A 25,935-nucleotide genomic window follows, 5' to 3' on the forward strand; every position below is an offset into this window, starting at 1 on the left:
GAAACTATCTGCTCCTACGTGCAGGGATTTTGAAGCTGCTGCTCCTTTGCTCCTGGGGGAGGCACAGGGAGGTTTTGTCTGCGCTGCTCTCAAGGTGCCCACGACATGCAGAGCTCTGCTGAAAGGCACTGGCTGCAGGGAAACCTTCTGCAGTGCTTCAGCTGATTACCTGCAGGCCTGGAGAGGATGTTTTTCCTTCATTACCTGTTAGGCTGGCTCAGGAATCAGTGTCATCTTCTCCAGATTCAGAAACTGGCCATACACAAGGGTTTACTCCTGAGGTGGACAGGACAACCTCATTTCTCAGAGATTGTCTTGCTCAGAACTGGAAACCCTGAAAGAGCAAGGGTTGTTCTTCCCCAGGTCGCTCTGGCTGCAGCCTTGGAGAATTTTTGGTGTGTCTCTCTCCATTATGGCAAATAATTTAATTAGGTAATAAACACTACCTAATTAGCCCCATGCCACTGCAGTAAACTCAGACATTCATTCTCTGGGATGGAGTTTAATGACTGAAAAGCTTTCCTTGGATGCTAACACTGAAGGTGTCAGCAGAGTAATGACCTTGCCTGGTCACAGCCTCTATGAAAAGCAGCCCCATTGAGGTCAGCAACACCCCTCTTAAAATAGTGCACAGGAGGCATACTGCATGTGGATGGAATTTGCAATATTGAACCCATAAAAACAGAATATAGTGACAGCATTTTGCTCTGCACTCAGTAATTCACTGGCCAGGCTTTCTTTCCTGTTTTCCACGGCAACATAACTGTTAGTTTTCACAAAACCTTTTTGTCCCAGGCCGAATTCATTTCTTTAGAGCAATGAAGTGAGGTTTTGTTCATAGCTCTTTATTTCTGCATATCTATAAAGTTGCTGAACTTCCTCTGCTGGGTAAAATTATCCATCATGAAAGTACAATTAGAAAGTTGTATTTTGGAATTTTTGGATATTTCTGCTTCTTTGCCAAGACATGCAAGTTGTGTATTTATATTTACAAGATATGTATGCGATTTGCATATTTCAATTTGTGTGTTTGCATTTATATGGATAGATACATGCTGCTCCTCAGGTAATGCTGTTCCTCTGGGAGTTTCTACACCTTGTGAAATAAACACTTGTTCTTAATGGTACATATTGCTGCAGGTCACTCACCAAATGTTGTTTATTATAATCTGTATTCTGAGTAACTGAAATCTCAGCAGGAATTGATGTCCAAACCTGTTTCAGTGAGGAGAATCACAAGCAGGTTCTGAGTAAAGGACTGGCACAGCAGGGTTCTGCCAACATTTTTTTGCCAGCCATGAAGACTTTTGTGGGGATACCTGCCAGCATTTGAAAACTATGAATAGAGACAACTGGAGAGGAAATAAGTGTCTGTCTCATAGTTCTGCTGGAATATCCTGGGCTCTGGACCAATTTCTACACTGAAGTCAAGTGGCATTGCATGGAGAAGAAGCCAGTGCAGAGCTTGTGCTTGAATATTTTTAGACGGGGGTAAAATATAGATTCTGTCCTTTGTAATCTCTGTGTGCCTACTTTGTAGTGCAGAACAGGAGAGTCCCTGGGCCACCCACTCACTTCACACCCAAAGTTTACCTGTTTGTCATCACAATCACTTTCAACTGTTGCATTTGCACATTCCACAGAGAGGAATACTGAAATTACTGAGTTGTTTCAAAGCCAGGGAGCTCAGCTGAGCTTTAAGTGGCCTCTGCACCACTACAGTTCATAAGACCAGAATAAGAGAAGCTTTCTACTGAAAGCAAGTTTTGCTTTAAGTTGGGGCATTGGGGATAACTGTATTTATGTCTTGGACATCAAAGATTCACAACTCTTCATCCTTTGGTTCTCCACGTGCGAATTTCAGGAAAATACTTTTGTGAACAGCACAGCTGACAGAATGTGGCTATTTTAAAGTGTTTGTGTCTCAGATTAAGTAAAAATAGTTCCTTATATACCTGATTGTCTCCTCACTAAATTGGGAGAATTAGGCCACCCTAAAAGCCAGGTTGCAGCAGCGTTCCATGATAGAAACTATGGTAAGGTACAACATGAGGTTTGCTACCAAATTCCAATAAAATACACTCCTTCTTTTAAATGTAACCATCTTTTTAGCCTTTCCTGAGTCCTCCTGTCAGAATCCATGGTTATTCAAACCTTGTGTGGGAGGCTGGAGAAAATATTTGCAAGTTAAGGCATACCAGACTGCAGGCTGCTGTAGTTTCCATGTGGTGTGGAATGGCTTTTGATTGCATGGATTTTTGAGTGCACAAACTGTGTACAATTTTGTAAAAGGCTCTTCCATGTGCAGTGTGATGGCAGGACACATCCTGCAGTCATTTAATAGCTACTAAAGCTCTGTCAGGATAAGAAATGTCATTTCGGAACTTCAGTGGGGGAGAGGCGTAGTGCTGCCCACTGCTAATTGTCTTGTATTAACTCCAGTAAAACACTGTTAAGTGAAAAATGACCCAAAAAATGTAGGAATAATCGTAAATGAAGTCCAAACTGGACAGCTTCTGGCTGGTGCAGCTGCAGAGTGTGTGACCTCCCCGGGGTTTGATAGGGAAAAGTTGCCATGGGGATGGTGCAGCATTGTTTGCGGCTGACTTCAGCTTTTATTGTTGTGCTCTGATTACAGCTTTTGTCTCGCTGTGAAGTAGGGTTGTTACATGCCAGCTTGAAACAAAGATGCATTTACAGGCAGCAGCAGAGTTCAAATTATTTCCATAATTAGAGATATCACTGCTTTAAGCAAGGAAAAAAAAATATCTGTGTTGCTATTTCAGAAAACACAGAGTTTTTCAGTATAAATTTAATATCTGCTTAGAAAAGAAGTAACTTCCTGGTAAAACTGGTTAAACATCATTTGGAGAAATTCTCATTTGCTGCTAGGACTGATGGCAAAAGGCTCTGAGGCAACACCTGAGCTGCTTTCACCTGAGGTAAAGATAGTTCAGCTGTGGGATACACCGACCTCCAGTTTTTTTGCCACATTAGCAAAGTAATATATCAACATCTTGATTTACTACATCCTTAAAGCTTGTTATGTCCAGGATGTCCTTGAGTAAGGAAAGCCAACTGTGCTGTGTTCTAGGGGTGCTGCTGCCTCATATTCAATTTGCCACCAGCCAGGACCCCCCTGGTCCTTTGCCAGTGTCATTCCAGAACCTGTCCAGACATCCAGGGCTGATCTATCCCAGGTGCAGAAGCTGGCACTTGGCCTGTTAGACATGATGTGGCTGGTGAATGGCAGTTCATAGACTCATGGATCACAAATCAGATTGGGCAGGAAGGGACTCAAAGCCCATCCATGGGCAGGGATACCTTCCACTCTCCCAGGCTGCTCCAAGCCCTGTCCAACCTGGCCTTGGATGCTTCCAAGGATGGGGCAGCCACAGCTTCTCTGGGCAAGGGCCTCCCCACGCTCAAAGAGAAGAATTTCTCCACAATATGCAACATTTCCCTCCCTGCTGCGGCCTCCCCATCAAACACGCCATTAAACCCCCAGTAATTGAACTACAATTCCCATCATGCCCCGCGCACCGCTCCTTGCCCCCGCCCCCCCACGCCGCACTACATGTCCCAGCAGGCCGCGGGTGGCGCGGGCGGTAGCGCGGTGGCGCAGGCGCAGTGGGGTGCCGGCGGCGCGGACGGAGGCGGCGGGATCAGCCCGTTCCCGGTGCGGGGCGCGGGCGGGGCCGGGAGCGGGCCCGGGGAGCGCCCGGCTCTCCTCACGGGGCTCCCGCACTGCCACCACTCCAGTAAGTGCCTCGGCCCGGGGTGGGGCTCGTCCCGCCCCGGGTGATGCCCTTCCTTCCGCGCCTGCCCGGTGTGTGACCGCGCAGGGCACTGTCCTGCCGCCTCTCCCTCCTTTTTTCCTTTCCGCTTTCCCTGGAAGGCGCTCGGCGGCGCGGGGGCTCCGCCGCGGTGCGGGCTGCCCCGGTGGCGCGGGCAGGGCGCTGTCACGGCCCCGGAGGTGAGAGGAGCGGTGATCTCATTGCTCGTCACGGTTCTGCTCGGCTCCGCCGCTCGGCTGTGCGGGCACGCTGGGCAGCAGCGATGGTACCGGGCACAGCCCGCAGCCGCCGTGCGGGAGGGCTCCGGGCCGCCCCCTCGGCTCGCTGCGCCTCCGGGAGCCCCGGCAGAGCTCGGGGGTTGGGGCAGCCAGCGGGCAGTGCCCGGTGTGCCCAGCAGAGCTCGGGGGCTGGGGCAGCCAGCGGGCAGTGCCCGGTGTGCCCAGCAGAGCTCGGGGGCTGGGGCAGCCAGCGGGCAGTGCCCGGTTGGGGTTTGGCTTTGGCTTTGGTTTTGGCTTTGGAGAGGGATGTGCGGGGAGGCTCCTGGCACGCTCCGAGCCGTGCTCTGGCTTAGCTGTAACCGGGGCTGGTTATTTGCTGTGCCAAAGTGTCCTTAAATGGATAACTTGACTATAAATGAATGTTAAACTGTAACCACTGTTGGTATATGCGCGGTTTTTATCACCTGTAAAATTCCAGATAGGCATTTGACATGCTGCTGAACTTAACACGGGCTTAAATTCTGTATGTGTTGTGCAGACTGAAATTCTCTACGTGTGCATTGTGCAGACTGAAATTCTCTATGTGTGCGTCGTGCAGACTGAAATTCTCTGTGTGTTGGGCACACTTAAATTCTATACGTGTTGTGCAGCTCCCTTGGGAGGAACTAAATGCGTGACCTTCGTAAAAGGCATTATGTTGCATCAAATGTTTGCAAAGTAGCATGGAGAAGACAGCAGTTTTCTCTCTGGCAGGCTGCTGCTTTGGGGCCTTCTGTAAGAAAAATGTCTGATTTTCACTAAGCAGTGTATTGTGTTTATAATCAAGCAGAACAGTTACTTGTTACACTGAGCTCCTGAGTTAGGCATCAGCAGAGTGGTGTTACCTGAGTAAAGCTGAGAGGTAGAATCTTTAAAAATTTTTTTTAGATTCTTAAGAGCTCCATCTCTCCATGCTTCACCTTCTTCTCAAAGCAGAGTACTTTTAAAGAGACTACTAGGCATAGAACAAGCTGCACAGCATCAACTTTTTGATGCCTTCTGACAAATTCCTTGCTTTCCTAATAGAGGCTGTAATGTCTGTAAAGAAGAATTTTCTCTTCTCCTTACCCAATCCCATACGTGACCCTGCAGGACAGAGCCATATTTGCTCCTACAGTTTTGAGGCCTGTGGTGTGTGAGGAGTGGCTTATCACTGTTGAAACCAAAGCAACAGGATTTTTTGGCTTTTGTTTTGTTTTGTTATTTTGTTTTTATTTTTATATTTGGGCTGCATTCATTTTGATGCCGCACAAGCACAAGCCTAACTGAGCTGGAAGTGTGTGTGGTTGCTTTGAGTGCTTGCTCTCTCATGAGTTGCTCTGCCTTATGGAACAGTGAACTTGCATTTTAGGTCCATTCAGTCTTGTTTCCTCCTACTTGTTATTTTTAGTTGAGAGAGTCACAGCAGTAACAATACATGAAGCTGTCAGGTTTGTGAAGCACAGAAGTGTAGAAGTGCAGTTTTCCCCTTTGTCACATGAGGAAATATTCAAAGTGGGTTGAAATCTCTTTGTGGTAGGGAGAAATGCTGGGTCTGGCTGATATTTGGAGGAGAGTCTTTTAATTCAGGGATGGACAAGCACCGATGCAGAAATTGATAATTCAAGAAATAATACCTGGGGGGTTTGATGTGCCCTGGGTATCACTGAGTGCTGCACTGCTGGAGTCAGCTTTGCATAAAATACAAACCTTTGTGTGACTCACTGAGTTCCATCTGCAGTTATCACACGTTGTGATTTGATTTTGTGAGTGTAGAAGATTTAATTCCAAATTCATAAATTCTAAAGGCATATCTATTTCCTGGAGCTATTTCTCTGCTTTAAAACTACATTTGGCCTCATGTTCCATGGCATACCTCTGCATTTCAAGGGTGAAATTAAAGCAGAATATGCTCAGTGGGTCACTGGCAGGTGTAGTGCAGTGCTGAGATGTTTCAGGGGAGCAGATGCTTTCATACAAATCAGAGGATAGGCAAAGAAGAATCATTATATATAAAGAAAATAGTATAAAAAGTATAAAGAAAACAGGCGGGCAGCATCTTCATGCTTTCCCCCCTCTTCCTCCTCCTCTCCTCCTGTATTTATTTTTCCTCAGGAGTAGTAGCTGAGTGACAGAAGACAGACACACACATGGGGAATACAGAAGGCATGTGCAGGAGGAAGAGACCTGAGTGCAGGAAAAGAGATTTTTTGCAGGTAGCTGGGGCTTGTTCCAGAAGGCAGCAGAGCTATCTCAGCTCAAATAAAGGCTGACAGCATGTCAGAGAGTTGGTGTAGAAGAGAGGAAGTGCAGAAGTCAGTTTTTATTGACTGTAACAGATTAGAAAGAACTTGAGGACATTACTGAAATGAGAACAGGTCTCTGCTTGTAACACAGTCTCCAGTGCAGGGTTGGATGTAGCCCAAAGTGCCAGGCCTGCAAAATTCTTAATCTATTTTAGTAGATTTAGAATTCCATCGATGTCTTTATTACTGACTGTTCCTGGTTATTTAAGCTGACAGTTATCATGGTAAATGCAGTTCCTCCAAAGTGCAGCAAACCAGCAGTGTTGGGGAGTGAGTACATGTTCTAATGAGAATTTTCCTTGCATGCTCTGCTGTGCTTCTGGATGTATCCAGCTCTGCATCAGTGTTTAGACAAACAATAGCTTGTGATATGAGAGCACTTATCTGTCTTGCAAGATGGGTTTTGGCAGGGTTTTTTTTTTTTTTTTCACTGATAATTATGAAGAATAGGAACAGTCTTAGAAAATACTTACTGGGGTTTGCAGCCAAGTGAACCTTTGTGCAGTTGTATAATTGCATGAAAATACAGAATAGTAAGTTACTTCAGTGCCAAAATGGGAATTTAGGTAACTGGCTTTAGCATAAAACATTTTTACAGCATTGAACAAGTGCTTAAGAAGTCATCAGGAAATTATATATAAAGAAACAACAGTCAGTGCATGTATTCTTTTGGTTTTGAAACTAAAGGCAATGGGACATGGCTAGAAGCATTGCTGTCAGGTGATTAATAAAATTATATAAGAAACCTAAATATCATAATCCTAGTGAGCTTATTTGACATATGAAAGTAATGTAACAGCTTTAAAAAAGTCACCTGCTGAAGAGCTCTGAGTGACAAGAATGGTTCAGGTTTTGAAGTTGTACTTCAATGCAGAGAATCACTGAAATGAATTGGAATGGAGGGATGTGGCTGAGCTGCTTCAAGTTTTTTCCTGCTCTTGAAATCTTTCAAATTAGAACTTTGAAAATATATAGGTCTAAGGTCATCTCGATGCATGCTGTACCCTAACAGTATTTAGGTACGTGTTGGTATAGGGCTCAGTTCTATAAATATCACTTTCCTCTCAGTGCTAGGTAAAGCAGCAGGGTTTTGTTGCTGTTGAGGAAGGAAGCTGGTTCATTGTCTCAGCACTAAGCAGCATTTTCTCCCTCCAGGGACTTGCAGAAGCATCTAGAATGTGTAGGTGTTTCTTTAATCTTGGAGAAGGAACTTATTAAGCTTTCTGGTGCAGAACTGTATGAGCCACTTAATCTTAGCAGATGTTATCTGCACAAGTAGGGAGTTGCAGGTCTGGTAGACATTTGTGGCATTCAACAGTTTAAACAGTTTTCAGGTTTGAACATATGCCTTTGCCTTAAAATCTGAATAGTTTCAGGTATTTTATGTAGAAGAAAGGTGGTTCAATAGTGAGGTTGCTGCTCTGGGACTTGGGAAACAGGTTCAGCTCACTGTTTTGCCAAAAAGCTTCCTGTGTGGCCTGGGACAAGCTGCTGCTGTGTCCCTCCATTCTCATGCTGAGAGTGCTGAGCAGCAGCAGCTCTGCATCACAGGAGTGGTCAGGGCAAGTCAGGCAGAGGCTGAAGACACTGCCCAAGATAAAAAACCAGGGGTAGGCTCTGGGCAGGAGGAGCAAAACCAGAAAAATACAGTGGGAAAAAGGTTTTGACTGGAAATCTCTGGTGTCACTTAGAGAAAGCAAGTCCTTAAAACTTTAAGGAGCGCTGCACGGCCTTGTTTGTTTAACAGAATTTTAAAACAATGCTTAAAATACCCACACAAACATGTAAATCTTTTATGTTATGGTTCTGCCACACAGGGGACAGTAGCAAAACTCTCTCTGTTCCTTTGTTGGCTGTTCTCTTCTTGAAGATGCTTTTAATTCTAGCTAGCCATTGCATCCAGATGTTTTAGATATCAATTTAGCTCATTTTTTCTGCTGGCATGGTAAGCAGAATCTCTTAAATTGGGCCCGATTTACTGACTTTTCATGTGAAAGAGGTTGAGCTTTTCTGCCTCTTCACTCCCCAAAAGGAAAAAGAATTTGCTGCCACCTCTAGTGAGCAGTGTCTTTATTCATGTTACAGAGTTGAAAGTATTTTGAATTTAAAATCTTTCTGGTGAAAATAGGGCACTGTCATTGCTATAAATTGAAAATGTAGACTAGACAGCAATTACCAAGCTTTGCAAACATGTTTTTGTTGTTGAGAGTCAACACTCCCAGGAACAGTCTCTGTATACTGACAGATAGGTGATAAATTAATGCATTTAATATGTAATTGTTTTGATGTGTATGCTCTCCCTGGGTGCTTTGGTAGCCACCACATTTACATCCCATGTCCAAGAAAATGTGTTGGAACTTGTTTCAGACTAGTGACTTAATTAAGTGTTCTTCTGTTAAGCACTAAAACAGTTACATGCCAGGTTTGTTGTAAGAGTGAGCAGTGCTCTTAAAACTGCACTTCAAAAGATGTTGTTCAATATGTTGGTTAACTCTTTAGGGAGGCTGAAAATGACAAATGGCAACTGAGGCTGGGCTAAGAATTCAGCTGGCAAGTTATTCCTACGTCTGGTAGAGACCATGCCTGTGTGTGCAGCAGTGCTGGAAGGTTGGGTCACTTAAAGGATGTTAAAAGTGTGTCTGCTGATTCAGGATTTTGGGGTTTGGTTATCTTGATTTTTTTATCATTAACCTTTTTCTTGTGTTTCTTCCTTAAATCAAGTTCACTGTAGATGCTGTAATTTATCTATTGTGTAATTTGTCTTCCTGCTTTGTGCTGGTGCCCTGATTTTTGGGTGGAGGAGCATGATTCCTTCAGGAGGTCCATTTGCTGCCTTTTTGTGGGAGGCTGAAAACCAGCCTGATGCATGCTCATGGTACAGCCAGGATTTCCAGGCTGCTGGATGTGCACAGGACTTGGGATTCTTCTGGGGTTTTTCTGCCTTGCTGTGTGTAGGTCAGACAACAATACCTGGTACTTTTGGGATTATTCTGTGGGTGGAGGGCTGTTCTTCTCCCTGCACACCATAAGTGAGGTTTTGAGAACCACCTTTGTCAGTGCAGAGCAGCAGCTGGGCAGTAACTGGTGTTTGTGTCATCCCACAAATGAGGAGGAAGGTGAGGCAGAAAGCCACAGCCAGGGCTGTGCCTGCCATGAGGACAATTCCCTGTGCTCAGGGCTGCTGGAAGTGAATTCTGAGAGAAGTCACAGTGAGTGATGTGATTCAAGTGAGGTGGCACTGTGCTACAAACAGAGCAACTTTCACTTTGTGGGGTTTATCTGCGTGTTGGGTGAGACTTCTATTAAATGTGCCAGAGTGGGGGTTGATTTTCTTAATTTAAGGTGTATAAAAAAGAGGGGGGGAGGGTGATGTCCTAAAAACTTTGCCATTTGATGAGCTTAATTTTCCTCTCCCACCTTGGTAAACAGGAGCTGTGCATCTGTAAATGCACATTTGTCTGTCTGTTATGTGAGACAGGCAAAGCCCTGTTCTTCCTAAAGAGCTTTCACTGCACTTGCACTTACTGGAGAGCTTTGAGATTAGTCCTAATCTCTGGAAATCCTTGTGTAGTTCTGATATAACTGACAAGTGAGCTGGATTCTGGAGGAAATAGCAAATCTTTGCAGTAGAGGGAATTTTGACCCACATGGTGGATTATACAATGAAATGAACAGAGTCTGTACTGTAAATATTAAAATAAATTAGGTGAAAATTAAACAGCGATGATTTTTTTCTTTACCAAAGTTTTAATGTAGGTGAACCAGTGCATTTTTCTTTATTCTGCATTGAATTTGCTAAATCAGATCAACAAAATCAAAATTGATAAACAGCTACTCACTTTGTGTGCTTTGATTTCATTAAATCCTTTTGTATCTGTAAAAGAGGTCAAATCAAATATTCACCTGATAATGTTCTTTTCATTATTTGATATTGAAATGAACTGAAAAATCACTTTATTTCCAGCCCTTTCTTTAACAGCCTGAGAGTATTCTGTGAAAACTGAAGATACTGCTGATTTCCTAAGCAGCTGGCCTTTCCATTTCTTACATACTTCCCAGGAAGATCTATGTTTATTTGTACTGCTGAGTTTAGACCCAGGATTCTGAGTGAAAATCAGCAAGACTGGCTCAAAATGGCAAAATTCATTATTCAACCAGCCTCACCTTCTTTTTGTTTTGGATTTCCTAAGGTCAAATAAGCTTCACCAGGATTTGTAGTTTGATTCAGATGGGAATTTGAAATAGCTGGGAGTGTGTGGAATTCAAGTGCTTGGAGTGGTTGGCCTGGATGAAGCAGTTATTAGTTTATTATTGAAATTAAACAGGGTTTTTTCTAATGACTAACTGGTAATAATAAGTAATCCTAATAAGCAATGTGGTTATTTCCTGCTTAATTTTTAATTTGTTTTGGTTGTCGTGAATGGACACTTTCCATAGACTGAGCATGTAAGCATCTTTGAGAACAGGGACCTAATTTTCATATTTGGAGTTTTGTAGGTGGCATTTATTTAAAATTTTGAAAAGGCTGATAAAAATAAATTGTAAATATGAATCAACTCTGCACATGCATTTTTAAGGATTTTAACTAGTATGCAACTGAGTTTAATTAGCATTTAAAAACTTGTTTTGAGGCTTGTGTGAGATAAAAGTCAAAGTGAATTAGAGTAACTATATTTTGTTTTCTTTTATTGTATTTATCTCTGGTTATATCCCTTTTTGAGTAACTGTATTATCCAGAGGCTTAATATAAAGTGATGAAAATTACATCTGACTGTTGTAAAGACTTTGTGTTATTGAACATATTCTGTCACTGTCTCTCAGCTTTGTTATTTTACTTCATTGCCTTGTAAGCTGGTCATCACTCATAAGTTATTAATGGATTAATTTCAAGAGCGTTTTTTATAATGGCCTTGTTGCACAGGATGGTTCCCTTTATTTGTGTTAGCTCAGTGCATTTAGAGGGACAATTAAAATAATTGTTTTAGCTGGGCAAAAACGATTAATAGGTGAGGGTGGTTTTTTTGTTGTTGCTTTGACTTAAAATATCAGTGACAGAGAGGAGTTTTGCATCCTGTGCAATGCATTTCCTCATTCCATCATATCCCAAAGCCTTTGGCTGCTATTGCAAATACCTTAAAATGGAGGAAAATAGTTCAGTTCAGAACAGGAAACATCACTTAGAGAAATTTCTGCAGAAATATTGGAGGAAGTACCTGTTCCATCATGGAACTTGTAGGTCAGTATTTGAAATAGGCCAGGGGATGATGGATTCAGATAACTCCAGAACATTTTCCATAGAACTCCGGATTTCCCTTAGAACATACAGATTTTTTTTTTCCTGAGGTGAAAGTAACATTAGAGATAGTATTGAATTAAAATTAATAATTTTACTGGCTGAGGTGCACTGGAAGAGATGGGAGTGGTTGGCTTGCCCTGATTTAACAAGTGTTCCTGGAAAACAGCTGCTCAGCATTTTGAACACAGAATCACCACTGGATAAGACTGAAGTTCAAGATAAGGCTGCTGGTTTTGTTAGATGATTCATCACTGCAACCATGATTTTTCTATTTTGTGCTCTGCTTCGAAGTTGGATTAAGTGCTGGGGAGGGATGTATCTTCTGACATTCCTCAGTTTGGTCAGGGATAGGAGAGGTCAATGCCACTTATACTAAATATTTTTTTATTTGGAAAATTGATTTGTGCTTAGGAATTGTTTTCCAGTTAATACTGGCCTTTTGCAGCTGGTTTTTCCTCCTTTTCGACTACTTTAGAACAGGAATCTGAATTTAGGGAGCAGTATATTGTGGAGACTTCCAGATCTCATTTTTAGATGTAGTTAAAAAGTTGATCACAGTGTCAGAGGATGCTGGCAAATCTGTTAACAGAAGTATCCAATGTCTGCTATGCCCTCCAGGACAAAAATGAGGCAGTGGAGGATCTTTGGGAAATTAAAACACTGAGCTTGTAATTTTAAATCCATCAGTCCTGAATTATCTTTTGTTGTCAAAAGAATTGCAGCCAAGTCAAGCTCTCCAGCTCCTGGATTAGTTGTTTGTGGGGGTTTTTTATGTTTTTGGTACTTTGGAAGCTGTATCAAAGGTGAGCAGGGATTTACAGGATTGTCTCATAGTAGTAGTTGTCTCTCTGGTGGGCTGCCTGTGCTGGAAGGTTTTCAAGGAAATAAAAAGAGGTTTGAACTACTGTCTCTGGAAGATTTATGTGCCTTGTTTTCAGAGGCTGCTCTGAGCTGCTTGTCTCAGGGTTGGAATTTCCCCCTCCCTGCTCCCTTTCCTTGCCCTGGATGTACACGAGAAGGAAAGCTTTCACTGCAGTGTTCTTCGGGGGATAAGCAGGACAGTCTGAACTCATCCCTTCCCCTGGGGAGGCACTAAATGGTCAGTAAAAGAGATGACCAGCTGGAGAGCAGCTGATTTACAGCAGGAAGCTGAGAGTAATTGCTTAGGCAAAAGCCAGGAGCCCTCACTAATGAAGCTGTCCCTGGAACTGCAGGAAAGACTGGAGATGGCTGGGGATGCTGCTTTACCTTCCCTTTGTGCTGCTGGAGCTGCTGTAAACAGCAGAGCTTAAAAAGAGAGCTGGGGAGGAGGGGTGGGCATGACTCATGGCATCATTTTATATTTATCAAGTGGAGGTGTATGAATGTTGTTCTTCATTTCATAGGGATGAGTAAGTAGGTAATGGATGTTTCTTAATCTTCCTAGCTGATAGAAAAAGAATCCCAAAGTCATCTCCTGGGCTGAGTTAAATCCAAAGTTCCAAATGTTAAAAAGCAGGAAGTAGAACCGTTCATCTAAATTAAAGAAATAAAAGTAATAAAATATTTCCCAAAATTATAAAATAAAAGTAATAAAATGTTACCCAAAGCTTGGGGAAAAGACATGTAAAATAAAGAGGTATTAAGTCTCCCTTCTTGTATTTCTTAATCAAGCTCTTAGTGCAAAGCCTATTGCATGGTGTTTTCATGAAGACAGAATTCCACTTGCTTTATTCAGCCAGTGGTCCACAGTTGGACCTACCTGTAGAAATCAAGTCAAGGGAGAGACTGGGCCATAGAAATGTTATCTGGCACCTCACTTGAGTCTTGTCTAGACTTTGTACTTGAAGATAGGAAGGCTGCAAGCAATCTGTAATGGAGGTGAACTCAAGAACAGGTGCTGGTGGGAAGCTAAAAATAGGAATTAATGTGGGAGAGTTGGAGCTGCGTGTTATAAATGGTGCAGAGGAGATGCTCGTGTGCCTCTGCAGGTCCTGCTGGTGCAGTCATGCATTTCCAGCGACACTGGGGAAGGTGATCTGGGATTTTTATTTATAGTGGTGCCCAGGAGGCCAGGCAGCCCTCAGTGTGGGATATAAATGTTGGGGAATGTCAGTGTGTGTTGTACCTCAGAGGAAAAGAGGAGGGAGAGGGGAAATCTGAGAGAAGCTAGGCTGGTGAGGTATGGACCTCCTAAATTAGTACCCTGCTGCTGGAAAGAGGGATGTAAGGCTTCAAAAATAAGTGACACCTCCTCTTTGCATTGTAACACAGCCCTCCAGGAAAGAATTTCAAGGAGCTGGGAGTTCTTACATAGTGTTACTATACACCACAAAATGGCTTTGCAAGAACATCTTTGTTTCTGGAGGACTGTGGCAAGAGCCAGGAGGAAATGGGCCACTGGGATGTTTTTCCTGGAGTAGCACAGTGTCATTGACCCACATCTCCACTGCAGGGAGGGAAAGCAAAATAAAATGAAGTTGTATATGGTCTGTAACAGGTTTGGTGCCTTCAGCCTTACTAAGAACTTATAATCTGTTATAATGCTTGATTCTAGAAGATTTAATGCACTGTCCTGCAGAAAATAACTAAGGGTGCATGTAATAATGCTGTAAAATGTACAGGCTTGGAGGTTTTTGTTTCCTAATCGCTTCAAATAATTTAATGGAAAATCTCATCTCTGCAAGACATGATCTGTGTTCTGAAGACACTTTTAAGTTGAAGTTCTGATGAATTCTTAGGCTGGGGGTCTTCCAGACAGATTTCCTATGCTGAGTTAGAGTTCTGCAGTTTCTTGTATGAATCATGGCAATTCCATCAATGCTTTTTGGCTCTGTCTAGAGTTGTCAGGAAGGAGATCATGGTGGTGGCTTTGTCATGTGTTCAGTCTCTTTAGTAACTGGAAGAAAGGCACAAATTGATTATTTTTTTTTTTAATGTGCATTGCAAATTGTGGTTCATTAATGAAGGTTGAATAGAATTGCTATTAATTTACAGGGGAATCTTGCCAGGGTGTAATGGGTGGAAGCAGGCTTTTAAAAATGGAAAACAGTTATATGATACTGTGTTACATTTCAATTTATTATGAAGTCAAAGGTTGGGTCTTTTTGTCTCTTCTTCTTTGTAGAGGTCTGTAATCCCATGAGGAATTTTATACTAATTTGCAGAAGACAGCAGTTATACAATTTACATTTTAACATTAGTGTTACTTTATTGTGTATTTTCATTAGAGCATAGAGTAGGTGCAAAAAGTATCATTTTGTAGGCTAGAAATTAGCTAGTAGTATTTTGAAATAGAGAATCTTTATTAATTTGTGTTTGGGTGGTTTTTTTTTTCCTTCTTTGAGAATTAGTTTACTGACAAATGAGAAAAAGCTTCTGAGTTTTGTTTTTTTGCCCTGGAAAAAAAAATTCAAGTATTGGAGTAGTTCAGCTTTAGCTAATTGTATGTTCATAAGGGAGCATTATGAGCATCCTCCTTTCATTTTCCTTGAAAGGTTTTCTGAAACATAGATTCTCTTATGAGTGGAAAGTGCTTTGAAAATTCATTTGGTGTTATTCAAGGATTTTTAATCAATCCGGATCTTGTTTGAAAAACAAGTTTTCCTTGTTTCATTTTCTTCACATCTGCAGAGAACACAGCTGTAAGTCTGCTCAGACAGGAAACCAGCCACCAATATTTGCTTTTTTTTCAGCACAGGGCTTTTCTGGGCTTCGTAAGCTGTTGATATGAGGCCTAAAGGGTGTCCTGGAAATGCTGGATGATCTTGTTGAAGAACCACCTGGTACAAATTAGGGCAATACTGATAAATGGCAATTTTTGTATTCATTTCAATGCAAACAAGGTGTGATGCCAAGTTCTGCCAGATTAGAGGTGCAATTTAGAGAACAGCTACCCTTGAGCTTGCCCTCGATGTTTATAGGGAGATGTTGCTTCAGTGTGAAGTGATCCCAAGAGCCTCCATTGAATTACTCGTGAATGTTTGTTAAAATAATGATACTGTCCTGAGTGCTCAAGTGTTTATTTTTGTGGTCCTTATAAATATAACTTGGTTACAGAACTTGACTTAGATCTGTGATATTTAAATTGTGAGGAGCACACCAAGAAAATCTAGATTACCTTAGTAAATTTTCTTACTTTATTGAAGAATAAACCTTTGCATATTTAAACCATTGTTGCTGGTGACAGACTTTTAAAAAACTGCTTCTCAAAGTGATTGAGTCAAAAATTTGCTTGTGTTCTAATTAGTTATAGAATGACGGCTGTAAATACAATTATTCATTTACATGTTTGTATATTGATCTTCCCCCCACCCACCCCCCAAAAAAAATGTGGATATCCGAGTCCCTAAAGTAAACACTGATTCTTTCCCCAAAACAGCACTTGAAAAACTGTCTCATGTTTTGGTGTGGTGTATCAGTAGCTAACTACAAATAATTATCAGGTGTCTCTCTCATTGTATGTGTATGTAAGTGTATTTAAATCAAGTGACCTCAAATACTAAAGGTAAAGAGTTTAAAGAAATACTAAAATGAAGCTTCCATATTACAGTTAAAGCTGGAAAAGTTGGAAAATTATGAAAAATGTGAAGCGCTTCGACCTTCTGTGTCTTACATTAGTATTTTTGGATCTGTACTATTTCTGAATTTTGTAACAAAATGTGAAGACTGAATCATTTTTTCCCTGCCCTGGGAAAGATTGGCATCAACCTGATTTTTATCATTTTTAGATGAGTATGCAAATTTATCTTTGGTCTTACAAGGCTGGCTCTTAAAGTAAAATGACTGTCCCATAAAATAAAAGGAAGCAAAACCCATGATGCAAAAGGCAGATCCATAAAAGGTGAATGGTAAGAGGGTAATAGGTCGGCACAATGCAGATGTAATTGAATTTTTTTAATGCAGAACAAATTTAAAAAGAAAAAAAAAAGACCCCAAAAGCCAAAATAAAAGCCTGGTGCACTTAGAGCTCAGTACCATGAGCAGAGAGTGTTCACATCACTGTTGGTGCACATACAGCTTCATTTTTCCTATTTAATGTATAAGAATGAAAAGATGTCTTCTTAGACACAGCTAGACGTGAAGTGCTTTTTGTAGGAGAGAAGAAAAATGAGAACAATGTTTCTAAAAGCTTTTTTATTGCTTTTGCATAAGCTAGATATGAAAAATTGCAGTGGGCAGTGGAGCTCCTAAAGATTCTTTCTTGGCCGTGAGAGGCAATGTCAAAGGAGGAAGTGTAACCCCCACTGCTGTCTCAATTTCGTGCATGTTGTGAAGGAGAACCTTTATTTTTCAGTGATCTTGTCAAAGTCTTGATGCTCATCTGCTGCTTCCCACTTGTAACTTTACACTTAGGCTGTTGGATCTGCTAAATACACACTGCAAAGTACGAAAGTCCTTTCTGAAAATGCAGTGGTGGTGGTGGTGTGGGGAGCAGCTACGCTTCACTTACCCTCCCATAGAAACTTCTTGAAGCTACTGATTGAAACTGCTCAAAATGTCATGCACTGAGCAGTCTTAAAATTAGCAACAAGGAACTTTGCTTACCTCCTGTGCTTTTTGTTGTGCAGTGTGATGTCCAGGGTCAGAAATGCCTTATGTGGATCGCCAGAATCGCATCTGTGGTTTCTTAGACATTGAGGAAAATGAGAATAGTGGGAAATTCCTGCGGCGGTACTTCATCCTGGACACACAGGAGGACAACCTGGTGTGGTACATGGATAACCCACAGGTGAGCTGGTCCTGCCAGGAGTTTGTCTCAATTCTGGATTTTCTAACGAATTCGCAAAAGCAAAGTGGGGTTTAGTGTCGTGGACCTGGAAGCTGGGGAAAAAAAATCATTGTGTAAATGAAATAATTGTAAATCAGGTTAATATAACCAGATGAGCCAAATCACACACACCCTGGTGTTTTGTTCACCTTTAACCTTACGTGGTAGTGTGTGATTTTCCTTGCATTACACATTGCTTTCCCTCAATAGAATCAGTCATTGAAAAGTAATTTTTAATGAACCCTGCAATTGCAGTCCAGCATGGATGGTGTATGAGTGAGGACAGCTTGTGTCCATTGGCATGGAGAGCAGCCTTTAGAAAAAAAAAAAGCTGCTTTTACAATGTGCCTGCATCCCTGTGTTTCCTAGCAGAGGCAAGAAGAGATAATTGCTGAAGGTTTGAGCACAGGATCCAGGTCAGCTGACAGCTGCCTGCCAGAAGAATATCCATGTACCCTTCTGCCAGGAGCAGCAGAGTTAAAAAGCATCAGTCTGCTGTTCAAAGGAACCAGCAAAAACAAAATGTAAATGAGGTGCAGCTCGATGGATGTGACTTGTGACTGAAGCATTTAGCAGTTCTCGCTGAGGAGAAAAAGAATTTCTGCAAGTAACACAGGCTTCAAACATTTGATCTGAGTGAAAAGAAGCAATTCAGGGCGTGTGGACAAAATCTTGAAGTGCTGTAGTAATTGCAGTTCCTCAGAAGTTTTAAGACTTAATGATATTTGCAGTGCACACCCAGGCCTAGGTTAGGCCTTTTATTTTACATGCACAAATGAAAGGGTTTCTTGCAAGAGAAGAAACTTCTTGATTTTCTCCCACTGCAGTAATTTTGAAGAACTGCAGAGTTCTTGTAACTATGTGAAGGCCTTCCTAAATCCCTGAAGTGAATGGAAAATATGTGAGATGGCCTTTGAAGTATCTGACATAATAGATGAATGTCACTTCTTGTCCCTTCCTCCTGCCCTGGTCAAAGTACAAGAGACTCCAACATCTGTTAAGGAAAAAGTATTCTTTCCGGATTTCCTGGATGCAGAGCCACAAGAATCCTTTTTCCTCTAGTAAAATACATAAACCTCTGAAACAATTACTATTTGTATTGTTTCTAGCAGTCTTTCTGTTTTTAGTTAACAGATGTGTGTATAATAAACAAGTAGTTTAGATCCTGTTTCAAGCGTACATTGTGCATTGTCTATAAAAATATGTAGGATTTTCTTTTTGTTTATGGCATTACTTGCTTTTTATGCATCAACACTGATTGTGGCATGAGAATAAACTGGTTTCACTTTGTAACACATGTGATTTGTTTCAGAATCTTCCCTCTGGATCTCCACCTGTTGGGGCCATTAAACTTACCTATATTTCAAAGGTGAGATAATTAATATGTGAGACACTCATTAAATTCTTGGTGGTAACTACCAAGGGCCTCAACTTCAGTCAAATATAAATGCCACTTACTCCTTTTGCTTCTGTGATACTCCTGAATTAGAGAAGTGTTAAAACACTTCAATAGCTTCAGGTTAAAATAAGAACAGATTAATTACTGTGTTGTCTAAGTTTGTCTAGTGATTTCAAACAGCAGCTCTTTGTGCTCATAAAATTGACATTTCAGTTCTTTATGAGTATTCAATTTCCCATTAGTCTTGGCAAAAAGACAGGTCATTTATGAAGGGGAAGATGTCTTTGGGTGTGATACCTTGCAAGTAATAATTACTTGGAATAGACAGGACAGAAACATTTCTAAAATATATTTAGTCCTTCACACTGTGTGTACAGTTAGTTCTAAATATGTCTGAAAGGGAACTGTGAACTAAGAAGTTTCCATGGTTAAATTTGTAGCAGATGCTGCATTAACAAATAAATGGAGAAAAATACTTGACCTTTTCTTGTCTTTCTGCTCATTTCTTGTTCTTCCTTTGCACTTTTTGTTGTCAATACTGCATCTTCCCATCTTCCTTTTTTGTCTTTCATTCTTGTTTTAGTTCTCTTTGTCATTATGCCTGAACCACCTTGCTGTGCTGCTAATCATTGAATTTACCCCCTTGAAACAGAATAAAACTTGTGATATCTGATGTGTATTTTGTGACATTTATAATTTTAATTTCCCTTCTAGGTTAGCGATGCAACGAAGCTGAGGCCAAAGGCAGAGTTCTGTTTTGGTGAGTTTGACTTGTGCTGTGTGCATCAGGTGCCTTCTTCAGACATTTGGAACAGGGATAATGTTCTGCAGTTCTGCTACCAGCTACAGCTGGGAGTGTTTAAAAAATACCTTGTATTCACTTTCTTCTTTAGTATGATGGAAATGTTGGCTTCCTCATAAGGTGTTTTTGTGTTTTTTCATATTGCAGCTTAATGAGGAGTAGGTGAGAGGTGTTTTTTCAGATGTCTGAAATTTTTGAGGCATTAATAAGTAATGACAGTTGTTTTCAGAAATGTGGTCTGCCTGTCAGCTGGGAAGACAGGAAATTTAACTATTGAAATCTGTTTTACTGATGAAAGAGTTGATTTAACTGATCTAAAAATACTCTCAGCCAATGCTCTTAAGTCAAATTTCAGCTTCTGTTGCTGCACAAAAAAAAATAAAATATTGGGGTGCCTTCTAGGTTTAAATTTGTTTAAAATTTACTGAAGCTTTAAATAATCCTAAAGCTCCTCCTGGTTTAGGCAAGTACCTGGTGTGTCAGTTCAGTGCCATCTACAGATTACAGATTCCTCTGCACATCTGTGCAGGGCTTTGTCCTCAGCACTTGTAAAGTTTCTCCTGTCAGTGGGCCAGCTCTAAAACACCTTAGTGATCCAAGATGCTGGCTTAAATATCTCTAATTTATTAAAGAGTTTTCATACTTGGTAGAGGAAAAATAGAAATTTACTGTCTTTATATTCAGATGGTTTTAATCACTGTAAAACCTATTTCAAGAATTAGCCATGTTTTTGGGTTTTTTTGCTGTTACACTGAAATGTCTTTGTTCTTTTTGGATAAAGGATGCCAGGGGCTGTGAGGTAGAGATATAAACTCATTAAAATATGTTTCTCTGCCAAGTCACTAAAGTAAAATAATATTTGTGTTGTAGCTGTCTTAAAGTTGTTTGGTCCTGTGCATCGTATACTTAGTAATTAGTACTGATTTTCCCAGAAATTAAAAAAAAAATTTAAAAAGTAAATCAGTGACCACAGTCAGTTTGTAATGTAACAAAGGATAACAGATTCTGGGCAGAGGATTAAAAGGAGGAATTGTAGAAGTCCCCAGGTATAAGACTTGTTGCATGGGGAAATTGAGAAAGAGGAAATGGAACTGTAGAATATTTTGATAAAATTCAAGACTTCATTTCTATGTCAGAAAAAATCAATTTTGAAAGTTTGTATCATGCCATTTAAGTGGAGAGCTTAAATTACTATTTTTTAGAATAAAGCAATCAAGTGGATTTATGTGCCTTAAGATGACTTCCTAAAACGAAACACAGCAGAACACTTAAATTCTTTAAATGGAATTTTCATCTGAATTCAAATATTTTCATAATGATATTAAGTTTGCTCTTAAATTTCAGTGTTGTTAACTTTTCATAATGGTTTTTAACAGTTATGAATGCAGGGATGAGAAAATACTTTCTACAAGCCAATGATCAGCAGGACCTAGTTGAATGGGTAAATGTTCTGAACAAAGCTACCAAAATCACAGTAAGTGGTTGAGTTGATCTTTAGCAGTGCTTTCAAATGGTGACTGTCTCAAGGTGCTTAAATGTAACCTTTGCCTCCAGTTTCTATCACCACAAACAAGTCTTGGCTTGACTTTGCAGTACTTGGAGAAACTGTAGAGAACTCCCCCTAAATTTGAGTTTAACTTTCTTTTTGGAAATTGGACAAAAGATTCTGTTTTTAATTACAGGTTAGGATTTTTTTTCTAATAATTTAAAATTAACTTTGCATACTTAATATTATTTGAAGTATCCAGCAAGCAATGAAAAGATACACATACTTTTACCTGCTGTCAAAATTTGGTATTTCTTAAACTATCACGAAAATATTGATCAAGCTCCAAAGGCTCTCTCCTTATTTTGAGTAACATCCATGCAAAGAAGCATTGATGGTTCTTCTGGTAAATGTTAAATTTCTTTTCTGGGTTGTACCAGGACAAGTTGTTATCTCATGATAGAAACCCCCACGTGTTATCTCAGTCTTTTCAGGAGGCAGAAGTTATGGTTTTATTTTCTCCAGTTTTGGGGAAGTGATGACAGTGAGCACTTCTGAGAGCACACCCCGACAAAGAAGGGGTTCTGAGCATGGGTGCACACTTTTGTGTTTGTTGTCAGTCACTTTCTCACTTTTGGGTTATCTGTGGATGTTTACATGAGTTCTTTGCACTGTTTTAATACAGCCCATTCTTTGCAGTTATAAAAATGCTACTGCTAATAATAAATTTTAAAAAACCAGAAGCACAAAGCCTTCTCACTTGGGTTTTTCATAAAGAGGATGCACCACAACCAGGCCTGAGCTGTTCCCAGTTGAAGAAATTAAGTGAATAAATGAATAAATGATTGCATCAATTTAGAGTGATTGCTGTTTATCATCTGTTTAGCTTGCATTTGAGATGGCTGGTGAAATCATTAGTATTTTGTCTTTGAAGGAACAAGGCTTTGAACAGCTCGAGTACAGTATTAAGTACAGCCTATTACTGAATCAAATAATTAAGATCACTCAATTATTTTAATATGAGCATTACTTGCTGCAGATTGTAATCCTCCAAGACTCATTGCATGTTTTAGTCCTCTTGAGTGCTGATAATGTCAGAATGACTGTGAGCCTCTGCAGCCTAGCACACTGTGTACCCGTTGTTGAGTGCTGGTTGAAAATGCCTTTGTGTGAGGAGGTGGCTGTGGGCTTGGTCTGCAGCATTTTCAGTAGGAGTCTGTGACAGCTGAAGCACTTGCCCACAAAGCTGTAGCTGCGAACCCTGCTTTGCAAAGGCTGAGGCTCACTTATCCTTCAGTGCTGGACTTGGCTGGGGATGGAGTCCCTGGCAGAGGGGTGGCCAGCAGGACACTGTCCTAGGCTGACATCTGCTCTCAGCACTGTCTGTACTTCCCTGCAGGCTGCATTTTGTAAAATGAGCACTCCTGGGCACAGGAACTTGAATCACAGACTATAAAGTAGCTTTGCTTTCTTGTCTAGATCAGTTCAGTTCCAAGTTCTGAATGTGTCACAGTCTTGGATGGACAATTTGTGTGTCCTTCTTTCTGAAGGAGTTTGGATGTCCTCTGTAAATACCCAGTAGGTTGCTGGGTGAGGTATTTGGGTGTGAGACTTGATCTCCTCTTGTTGAAGTCACTTCAGATGTGCTATGTTAATATTAGAGGTGAAGGAGATTAGAAATGAAAAAGGTCTTGTAGTCACTGCATTTCTTAGGTTAAACAAGTTTACTCAGGAGACTGAGTAAACTTTTTAGATCAAAACACTTAGAGGGAAATCAAATTCATGTGGAATTTTGATGCCCTTAGTTGCACATTTGAGAGAATTATCTAATAGTTACTGATAGTTAGGTAGGCAGGCTCACTTTGGCCAGAATTTAGCAATACATGTATGATTAATGGGGGCAGTAACACAATCTTCATGCCAAGTACATGTGAGGACAAATGTCACAGTGGTCAGACACCCTGTGTGACCAAAGTCCCAGTGTTTATGGCCTTGCTGTGCTGGCTCTGCAGGCACTGGGGCATCTCCACTTTCTTACTAAAACTGAAAGCAGCTGAAAAATAAAGAACCAGTTCTCAGTGCTTCGTGAAGATTCAGTGATGCACTTAATCTTCAAAGCTTGCAACTGATTTCATGCACTGAAATGTCTTTGTTGGCACCACTTTCCTCTGGAGCACTAAAGCATAGTCATTACAACAAATTTTTGTATAAGCCATTTTTAGCCTTTTACAGTTAGTGACCATTTGTTAAATCCTGCTGAAAATGCCTCAAAATTCTTGAGTAATGCTCAGGGCTTTTGGCTTTTTCTTCATGAAACTGATGTCAATTCTCACATTCCAACTGCAGGTACCAAAGCAGTCTGATCCTCTCTGCCAAATGGATAATGCAAATCGTCAAGCTGAAAGCCCAGGTGGAAAGAAGCAAGTCTCTTACAGGACAGAAATTGTTGGTGGTGTTCCCATCATTACACCCACCCAGGTAACACCCTCCAAACAAGTGGGTTAATATTTGACACACAAAGATGTACTTTTATATGCACCTTTTATTATACTGAGTGGAGGTTCTGAGGATTTTATTCCCTTTATATAAGATTTTAAAGATTTGCTTGAGTACCGATTTTTTTTTTTGCTCACACATACCTGTTAGTATATTAATAATACTTTGTCTGTGTGAAATTAATTGTTGGTGTTAAGAGTGATGAAGTTCTGCCCCTTTAAGAGAAAAAAAGAGGAAGAAGTTGTAAGGAAAAGTGAGAAAAAAGTTTGAGAGGCTGGATAAGCTTATGGAAGTAGAATCTGTGCAGTGCTAAAGATAGAACTGAATCTCTTGCTGAAAGTTTCCTGAGATGAAAATAGTTACAGATTAGATGAATATCATGTAAATGATATGTATGCTCCCAAAATGCATTAAAAAAGGTGGTGAATTCTGTGTCTTGTAGTTCTAGAAATAACTTTTTGTTAGCTGTAGCCACCTCTAGTGTTTTGCCCATGTTACAAGTTTGCACTAAATACATGCATGAGTTTAAATCTGTACCATTTTTTTACTGAGTGTTTGTTAATATTATTTGAAAGTACTCAGCACATTCTTGGTTTAGTTTCTAAGAGCAGCTTGCAAGGACTCAGCCTTTGGGGAATCTCAGTTGTCTCTGGAAATCAGTTGGAATATTTTGTTCTTTCAATTTGGAAATGAGATTTGTGAGCATGGCATGACAAAGTTATTTCCTATTGTAACTACTATAGCTATTCCTTGACCTTTAGAAAAATAAAAAAACTTGAGAGTATTCTGAACTTTCCTGTGTTTTTTCTAGAAAGAAGAAGTCAGTGAGGGCAGTGAAGGGGCTGACAGGAATTATTTGAAGAGGTCACAAAGTCACCTTCCTTATTTTGCTGCTAAGCATCCCCCAGATAATGCCATTATCAAAGCTGGCTACTGTGTCAAACAAGGAGCAGTGGTAAGTATTATTAAAAACAAAAGGCAATTGACAGGGATTTTTTTACTACTGACAGTAATAAGGATTAATTAAAGATAAAATTTATCCTCTAGTAGCACTTAATTTTTATCTGTGCTACTTCCTTTCATGACTTTCTTTAGTGTTGTGTTGTTGAGGATATTTTAGAGAGGCAAAGTGTGTTCCCAGACTTGCACGTAATGGTTGGTGCATGCAGCTGGGAATTCTCCTGTTCTACATTCTGTAGAGATCCTTATTTTGCTTACTAAACCATCTAAATTGGCACAGAAGTCCAGTGCCTGCTTTTTAAATCAGTCAAATGTTTAGAAAAAGCTGATTTTGCAGTTCAGAGGAAGAATTGTGCATCTTATCAGACTTATTAACACAAGTGGAGCTGTTCATGAGATGCCTTGCTAGAAGAAGGAACAGATAGTTCAGATTAAGCAAGATACACATCTTTGAGTTCTCAGACTCTTTTTATCTTGGATTATGAAGCTTCCTTTTATGACATCCCTTTTTTAGTTAAAAATAAACTAGAAACCTGTGATGTATTGTCTTCCAGTTTTTCCCATAGAATAGTTCTGCTGCTGAGTTTCTACAGTTTGAATAAATCTTAGAAAATAGTAACTTTAAGAATTTTTAATTTTTTAAATTTTTTTCCAAAAAAATTATTAATTGGGCAAAGTAATCCATAATTATCTTGGGGACGCTAAAGATGCAAAATTTGTTATTATAATAAACTATAATGAAAACACTATTCCAAATGAATAGTTAGGAATTGCACAATATTGTACTATAGATAAAAGCTAGAATGGTAACTATAATCATAATACATTACATGTAAGTCTATTTTATTTTATATGTAAAATAAACAAATGTTTATTATTTTCCCTTAACAGATGAAGAACTGGAAGAGAAGATACTTTCAATTAGATGAAAACACAATAGGATATTTCAAGTCTGAACTGGTAAGTTTCCAGTTCTGTGTTATTTTCCAGTGACAGTTACAAGGAATCTGCTTGTGTTTGAGAAATGTACTCTGCTGCTCCTGCAGCTCTTGAGCCTGTACTGTAATAACTTTTCATGACTGGAAAGAACAAAAAAATTAATGGGACAACTGTTCAATCTGTTTGGGAACCTGCCTGTAGGGCACTGAAGAACAATAATAAAATCTACTCTGCACTCACCCTGATTCTTGTATTAGTACTTTGTCATTTTACACTCTTATAAAATTAATTGTGTTGTTGTAATAGCTGATCACTCTGAGAAAGACAAAACTAATCTTGCAATTCTTCATTTAAAGTTAGAATTATGCTTTATCATCCAGATGATGGGATCTTCTCCCACACATTTGTTTCATCAGGGCAGCCAAGATGGACAAAAACCTCTTGATTTTCTGTTCAACAGCAACATTTG

General features: G+C 40.3%; 1 protein-coding gene across 4 annotated transcripts in view; it reads left to right on the forward strand.

Moving 5' to 3' along the window:
* Window positions 1-3,646: 3,646 nt before the first annotated feature.
* Window positions 3,647-25,935, forward strand: part of PLEKHA1 (pleckstrin homology domain containing A1) — a 31,486-nt gene continuing 9,197 nt past the window's right edge. For 3 of the 4 annotated variants that reach the window (XM_036386135.2, XM_036386137.2, XM_036386138.2), the window contains exons 1-8: window positions 3,647-3,761; window positions 17,185-17,345; window positions 18,697-18,753; window positions 19,498-19,543; window positions 20,962-21,059; window positions 23,418-23,549; window positions 24,379-24,522; window positions 25,419-25,487. In XM_036386135.2, the coding sequence (XP_036242028.1) occupies window positions 17,205-17,345; window positions 18,697-18,753; window positions 19,498-19,543; window positions 20,962-21,059; window positions 23,418-23,549; window positions 24,379-24,522; window positions 25,419-25,487 (687 nt within the window). In that variant the 5' untranslated portion in view covers window positions 3,647-3,761; window positions 17,185-17,204. Of the gene's footprint in view, window positions 3,762-3,886; window positions 3,977-17,184; window positions 17,346-18,696; window positions 18,754-19,497; window positions 19,544-20,961; window positions 21,060-23,417; window positions 23,550-24,378; window positions 24,523-25,418; window positions 25,488-25,935 lie in introns of those variants that run through there. The other variant, XM_036386136.2, reaches the window with a different exon arrangement.

Source organism: Molothrus ater, chromosome 8 (assembly GCF_012460135.2).
Source record: "Molothrus ater isolate BHLD 08-10-18 breed brown headed cowbird chromosome 8, BPBGC_Mater_1.1, whole genome shotgun sequence".
Lineage (NCBI taxonomy): Eukaryota > Metazoa > Chordata > Aves > Passeriformes > Icteridae > Molothrus > Molothrus ater.